We start from the raw sequence: 8,132 nt of genomic DNA on the forward strand, positions 1-8,132 counted from the left end.
AGATGTGCCGGAATGGAAATGGGATAGCATCTCCATGGACTTTGTGACGAGTTTACCAAACACTCAAAGAGGGCATGATGCCATTTGGGTTATTGTCGATAGATTGACGAAGTCGGCACACTTCATTCCGATTAATATCACCTATTCAGTAGCTCAGTTGGCGGAGATCTATATTCATAATATTGTGAAGTTGCATGGTGTTCCATCGAGTATTGTGTCGGATAGAGATCCGAGGTTCACTTCGAGATTTTGGAAGAGCTTGCAAGAAGCTTTGGGCTCTCAGTTGAAGTTGAGTTCAGCGTATCATCCGCAAACAGATGGTCAGTCAGAAAGAACGATCCAATCATTAGAAGACTTGTTGAGGGTGTGTGTACTTGAGCAAGGTGGAGCTTGGGACAGTCACCTACCATTGATAGAGTTCACGTACAACAATAGTTACCATTCGAGTATTGGTATGGCACCTTTCGAAGCTTTATATGGTCGAAGGTGTAGAACTCCTTTATGTTGGTTTGAGTCGGGTGAAAGTGTTGTGTTAGGGCCTGAAATAGTTCAGCAGACTACGGAGAAGGTCAAGATGATAAGAGAGCATATGAAAGCGTCGCAGAGTCGACAGAAGAGTTATCATGACAAGCGTAGGAAGGACCTTGAGTTTCAAGAGGGTGACCATGTGTTCTTGAGAGTCACTCCTATGACTGGTGTGGGTCGTGCATTGAAGTCCAAGAAGCTGACTCCAAAGTTTATTGGTCCTTATCAGATATCTGAGAGAATTGGCACGGTGGCTTATAGAGTTGGTTTGCCACCACATCTTTCGAACTTGCATGATGTGTTTCATGTGTCACAACTTCGGAAGTATGTAGCGGATCCTTCACATGTCATTCCTAGAGATGATGTGCAAGTTAGAGACAACCTTACGGTAGAAACTTTACCTTTGAGGATCGATGATCGTAAGGTGAAGACGTTGAGAGGCAAGGAGATACCTCTAGTGAGAGTTGTTTGGGGAGGAGCAGCTGGTGAAAGTCTTACTTGGGAGTTGGAGAGTAAGATGCAGGAGTCTTATCCTGACTTGTTTACTTGAGGTAATATTTCGAGGACGAAATTCTATAAGTTGGGGAGAGTTGTAACGCCCCATTTTTATTCTAATATTTTAGTAGATGTGTGAATATTTTTATATGACCTTATTTGTTATATATATATGATTTTATGTGAAATATATATTTTATATGATTTTTATGTGATATATGTTGTGATGCTATTTTATTATATGATTTATGGAGTTGTGTTTTATTTGAATGAATATTGTTTTATTATTTGATAAGATAGTAAGAGAAATAGAAATAATATAGAAATAGTGTTTATTTTGGTTTAAGGGGATTAATGAGGAATTAATAGAAATTAAAGGAGTTAAGAGAAAAGAGAGGTTTTAGTTTACAGTAAAAACAGAAAGTCAGAAACAAAAACATTTTTCACGTGAAAACTCTAGAAAAACTGGTTTTGGAGAGAAAACCTAGAAGAGGCCAAGAGAGAGAGCTAGGAAGGAATCGATTGCGGTAGCTTGACGTTTGGTGTTGCTGAATTAAGGTAAGGGTGGGATTCCCTTCAATAATCATGGTATATAATTCTGAAATTTGATGAATTGTTGTTCTTGGTTTTAGGGTTAGAAGTTTTATGTTAATTGAAGAAAATATGATGAATGGTGTTGTTTGATGCATGTTTCTATGTTGTTTTAGTTACTATGTTGTATATAGAACCTGTAAACATTGTTCTAATTCATTTTGGGTGATTAGGGGATCAGAAAATGGGTTTTTGGGGTGAAAATGGTGTTAAAATCGTAACAGTAGATGAAAAACTCGCCAGAAATTCGCTATTAGCGAAACCCTCTGGAACAGGTACGCTAATAGCTCAATTTTCGCTATTAGCGAAATTGTCCAGTGACAGCATTTTCTGTTTCGCGTTCTTGTGTCTTTTTCACCCGATTCTATTTTGAATTAGCTTTAGGTGTAAACATAAAAGTTGTAGATAATTGAGTTAGCTTTCTAATGGCTTTGGAGTGACTAGAAAATTATTTGTAGATTTAGAGTTATGATGAAAATAGTCCAAGTGGGTCTTCAGAAAAATTTAAGAAAACTTAGCATAACTATTCCCAAGTTAGTCCAAAACTTATGGTTGGTTTCCCAACTTCAAACTTAAGTGTTAGGGATTTAGTTGAGATGTTTTATGAGTATTTGGATTATGTTATATTGATCAAAACTTAATTGCTTTTGGGGGATGTTTTAGACTTTGAGATTAATGTAATTGATTTATATATATGCTATGTTGTTGATTTCCGTTGTTGATGTCGTTGTATCATCTGATGTCGAAGTTGGGGAGTGTGTCATAATTGTTTAGGCACATACGTTGTTGTTGTTGTTGTCGTTGTTGAAGTTGTATGTTGATATACACAAGTTGAGTCCATTTGCATACTCACATCTGTTGGGGGCTTATGCCCTGGAATGTTTATCATTCACCTGTTGGGGGCTTATGCCCTGGGATGCTTTAACCATCCACATTGTTGGGGGCTTATGCCCTGGAATGTTTATCATTCACCTGTTGGGGGCTTATGCCCTGGGATGCTTTAACCATCCAATTTGTTGGGGGCTTATGCCCTGGAATGCTTAGCATTCAACGCGCGTAGATTGGTACCACATGCATGATGCACTAGTTGTCGTTGTTATTATTGCATTGTCGAGTTGTCGTTGTTGTCGTTGTTGTTGTCGCATTGTCGAGTTGTTGTTGTTGTCGTTGCCGTCGTTGCATTGTCGAGTTGTCGGTGTCGTTATTGATAACGAATTTGTTGTTGTTGTTGTTCAGCGTTGTTGGAGATGATTATGTTGTTGCTATATGTATATTTTTATATACATTGTTAATGATGCATGCTGTGATATGTTGTTGTTTGTTTCGGACATGTTGAGGTTGATGTTGTTGTTGTTCTTGATGATGTTGTTGTTATTGTTCTTGAAGATGTTGTTGCTGTTCTTGATGATGTTGTTGTTGTTCTGACGTTAATGGATGATATTAATTGATGTTATATAATGATGAATATATATGTTGTTGATGTCTAAGATGTGGTAGGATGCTTTATCCTTATTAAATGATGTTAAGTTGATGATGTTGCATAGTCGAGTTGGTGTTCTTTGTTGATGATGACGTTATGTTGTGGTGGATGTTGTCTAATGCTGTTGAAAATGAATATGATGCTGAGTTATATATATATATATATATATATATATATATATATGAACTTGATAATGCTTGTTGTTGAATTGTTGATGTTTTCATTAATTTGATGAATTATATATTATCATTATTGGATAAGTTTCTCACCCCTTCTGCGTATATGTTGCCTCGACCGTGGGTAATGTGCAGGTAATGATGGCTTGTAGGTTGATTGGCTCAAGTGTCTAGGGCTCTGATACATATTAGGATGGGGATCATCGCGAGTGTCTTCTCATTTCTTTTATGTATCACATATTTTGGAAAAGACTTGCTATTAGAATAAAGTTGAATTATGTTGTGGCCTTATGCCAAGACTTTTATTGATGTTGAATTTGGTTGAATTTATATTTTAAAGAATTATTCTGCTGCAGTTTATTAAGATATTCTAAACGTTGATTTTAAATAAATAGATATTTCCTATTTATGAATTTTTGATTAGCAGTGTGACACTCCGTTGTGTGGTTTACTCTGATTATAATAATTAATATTACGCTGTTGGGAGAACGGGGTGTTACAGTACTGGATACATTAAAAATTTACAACATAAAGACTTCAAATGAATATCTTATACAATAATGTGCGTTCATACAATAATAGAGTAACACAACTTTTCTAAAATAATGAATGCATCCTTGCATATCCATATCATCCTGCAGTGGGTACGAACGAACACTTACTTATACATCCATTCGGCTACTAGCTTGCCATCCAACCTGTTTATCTGAAACAAATAAGGATTGGGGTGAGACATAATGTCTCAGTGAGTTCCACCTAGTCCTAGGCTATAGGTAACCTCAGGGGAAACCTACGGTCACCACGTGACTACCATACAACCTGCCGGTTGATTATACGTGTGTGGGAACTTGCATACTTAGACGGTCGTGCATACTAGGGCCGTCATAGCCTCATATTAACTTGTTATAGGCTTCACTTCTATATGTGTCATGGCGGTCAAGGGGAATCTAAAACCGCATTGCCCAGAATACGCTCTACGTATCAACGCCTAAATATAACATAATCATGACGCGGTTCTAAACTGGACGATTAGGGGAAACTTAAGATCGTCATCGGCATAGCTTTCTCTATACTTGCTCTATGCATAACTACGTTGTGTCTGAAAACATATTCTATCTTGCTATCATGCTAGTTTTTGACGATCTACGCTAAGGTTCTACTAATTCTTGACGATCTACGTCAAGGCTCTAAGACATAGCATAAACATGTCTAATAAATATGCATAGTCAGATTCATTGATTAAGTTAGCGTGTAACAAACAAACATTATCTGAGTTCATTTTACGGAGAGCCCCGGGGTGGAGTAAACCCGAGCACAATCCCTATCTAACCGATGGAACCTATCTAAGGTATAACCAACGACAATCCTACAGTGGCGTGCGGGATCCTTACGGCTAACCCCGTTTCACCTATTGGAAACCCCTTATGTCCAACCTAATGTGGATCACAAGAGACACGACACCTACATCTTGTTAAAGCTTTCTGTGTGAAGAGATATATAATCGCTTCACAGCTTTAATAAAGTTTGAGTCTATAAATGCATGAGTATTAAATCTATACATACTATCTATTTTACCTCGGATCCTTAAACGATCCCTCTAGAGGTAAACTAAATGCTTGCTTAACTTTCTTTGTGGAGAGATATCTAATCAATTCACGTCTTGCCATACTCGTATGGCTTTCTATCTTCGATACGAAGGGAACAATCTATTCCACTTCGCATCTAATCAAGGATAAATTCAAGTCTAACATTCTATTTCTTTACTAACTATTCTAGTTCTAGACAAGCTATTCTAGTTCTTGACAAACTATGTCAAGGCTCTACTTTCATTCCTTGCCTAGTTCTTTGCTACCTGAGTAAATTCGGCTTAAACTCTCTTGATTCACTCTTGCCATTCATGTTAAGATTGCCATGATTTTCATTTCAAGAATCGTTAGATGTTATGTGCATTGCCTAGATGTTGTTTTGGGGTTATAAAGTTGTAAAACATTGAAAGAAAAGCATCGGAACGCACCACCGACCCCACAATGAGCCAACAGCCAAAATGCATGCTGGCCAAAACAGAGACCTGCACTATTAGCGCACCTGGGGCCTGGCCCTGTCTGAAGAATTTCGCTATTAGCGAAATTTTCACTAATAGCCAGTTTCTTCGGGTCTGTGGTACCAAATTTGCCATTTTGACCCCAAAACACGTCCAAGTCGATCCTGCAATGCACCATAATCATCCAGCAACATATATTGACTTTAAATAACATATTTCATGGCAAACTAACATGTATTCAACAAGAATTGCTTAAGGGAACATTAGGGTTTAAAACCCCTCATTAACCTAAATCAACACTTTCTAACATGAATTTACACAACCAAGGGAAGGTAAACTATCTATGGAACTCACCTAAACAAGTTCCTTGCAATTCCTCAAACATCAAGCTCAATTCCTAGCTTTTGGCTTCATCCTTGATTCTTGCCTTTTCCACCAAACCATGCTTTAATCCTTTCCTTCATGTGTTCTTACTTGCTAAGCTAACATAATCCTTGCTTGGTCATGATTGGGAGAAAGTTTGGATGATTAGAGGAGAGAGGGAGGGCGCATGGTAGAGAGAAGGAGGAGAGAACTCTTTCTCTCAAAACCTAGAGAGAGAAAGAAGAAGAAATTATGAGGTTTCCACCCCCAAAATCACTTATATACTTCCTTGTGCGAGATTACTCAAATTCCCTTCGTCTTGGTCGCGCTTAACCTGACACTGATACATAAACCCCTGCTTGACTGATATTTCATAAAAACATCTTCCGTCGTACTTGACGTTCTGTAACACTTAATCTCTGATATCTAGCTCATATCTGACTTATGCCATTAATAGACACTTCCATTACCCTTACTTTCCATGAACATTTGTCCTCTGACGCGTCTGATGGGTAATATTCCGTTACTGATAAGCGGGATATTACATACACCCAGTTACAAAGTTGTGATTTTGCTAAGTTTTGTTTCCAAAGAATACAGTGTAACCCATCCAACTTGGTTGTCATAACAACCACAAAATGCCACGTGTGGTGGATATATACTATCTTTAAGATTCAGGTTCATTGTTGAGATTTCTTTAAGATAAATCCAACATTCTATCCTTTTCAAATCACTTACAACTCTCATAAAATTTAATAATAATATTCACTATATTATTCCTATGTTGTTAACCAAAAAGATGGCTGACACACTCCATCATACCAATCTCTCTGTCACGCTCAATTTGAATGTCAATTCTTGGTGTTGGAAACAGAACTTTGCAAAATTTTGTAACTAGCGTGAGTTAACTTACGCAGGGTGTAACACCTGCGTGAGTTAACTCATGCGGCGTGACTTAAGTCACGCATGTGTAAAATTAAGTCATGTTTGATTTACATATGCATTAGTTGACTAACGCATGGGTATTTTAGTCAGTTTGGCTGGGTGGGAGCAAAACTTGTTGGGCGGAGAGCAGAAATCCAAAATGGAAAGCATAATTCCATACAAGAATTTGTCTTGGGCCTTAATATTTTTGATCAATTTGAAGCAAAGCCCATTAAAGAATATGTCTCCTAAGTTACTATCATATGACATCATCTTATGACATCATGCGATGACATCAAGATTACATCATCATAAGTGGCCTCCAAGCTTCTACAATCAAGAGAACAGCTCATTACAACTTGCAATCACATGTGAACTTCTTTATGTTAGCTGGAAATTCCAGAACGGTCTGGAGAACGTTCTGCAAGTTCAAAATTTCATGCTTTCTCTCCAAGCAACTAAAGAAAGCACATGCTACATAGAAAAACGTGTTCCAACAGCTCTTTTATTAAATGGGCAACAAGTATCTCATTCCTATAAATAGAGGAAGGCTTTGAAGACAAAAACCAATAGTTTTTACAACAAAGAAATCATCTCTCAAGTGAAATCATCATTACTTTCAAAAACTCTTAACATACAAACAAACTCCAACTCTCTCACTATATCTTTGATCAATATCAAGAGTTTGTTCATCATAATCTCAAACATGAGTTGAGAAGCCTTTAAGGCTGAGAGATTGATTTTAACCATAGTCCACTTTTAAGTGCAAATATCATAATATCTTCATCTATAACACACTCCAACTTATAACAGATTTGTGGATCACATATTTTGAGTGTGTGCATATCATCATACCCTCAAACACGAGTTGAGTGTAAATCCGATTCCACACCCATCTCATTATACAAAGTGTATTGTATTCTCAAGTCTATTCGTAACAATAGTTTGAGAAAGAAGTGAAACAACCTTTCTTGTGCGAAAGCAAATAATTGTAGAAGACTGATGAGGTTGATAATACATGGTGTAACGGACTGATCTAGCGTGATCAAGAACTTATAGTGCTAGTCAGAAGTTTATGTTAGCATGATACTATAGTGGATAATCTCACACGAGGTGTGGGGACTGGAAGTCCTTGTCAAACTATTTAAACACTTAAAGTTTGTTTAATCTAGAACATTCTGGTCTTGTATAAATCAATTGTTATATATTTAATACTCTGATCTTGTTGGACTAACATATACTAAGAATTTTCTTGAGTATATAAATTTTTTTTTTGAGGGGGTTTTCTTGAGTATATAAACTTATTTATGTTTCAGGAATAATTTTTAAACACCCCCCCTCCCCCCCCCCCCCCCCCCCCCCCCCCCCAACCTTCGACAAATAACTCTAAAGAGCACTGCAACACATTGACTGCAGAGGAAACTTAACCAAATGTTGATGATGAAGTTGAGAAAAATTGACTAATCTAGACCGGTTGATGGAATATTTCTACGGAGAAAGAAGGATTGATATATGTTGTGCATTGGAAGACGATGTA

The 8,132-nt window shown here is 37.2% G+C and overlaps 1 protein-coding gene across 1 annotated transcript; it reads left to right on the plus strand.

Annotated features, from left to right (window-relative positions):
- Positions 1 to 378: 378 nt before the first annotated feature.
- On the plus strand, positions 379 to 3,607 carry LOC146898779 (uncharacterized). The gene is made up of 2 exons (XM_085737432.1): positions 379 to 1,076; positions 3,403 to 3,607. Exon 1 carries the CDS (start codon positions 455 to 457, stop codon positions 1,073 to 1,075), a length of 621 nt encoding a protein of 206 aa, XP_085593558.1. The 5' UTR covers positions 379 to 454; the 3' UTR covers position 1,076; positions 3,403 to 3,607.
- The last annotated feature ends 4,525 nt before the right edge of the window (positions 3,608 to 8,132 follow it).

The sequence above is a fragment of the Medicago sativa genome, chromosome 8, assembly GCF_051527215.1.
Source record: "Medicago sativa cultivar Bolivia chromosome 8, Bolivia_mono, whole genome shotgun sequence".
Lineage (NCBI taxonomy): Eukaryota > Viridiplantae > Streptophyta > Magnoliopsida > Fabales > Fabaceae > Medicago > Medicago sativa.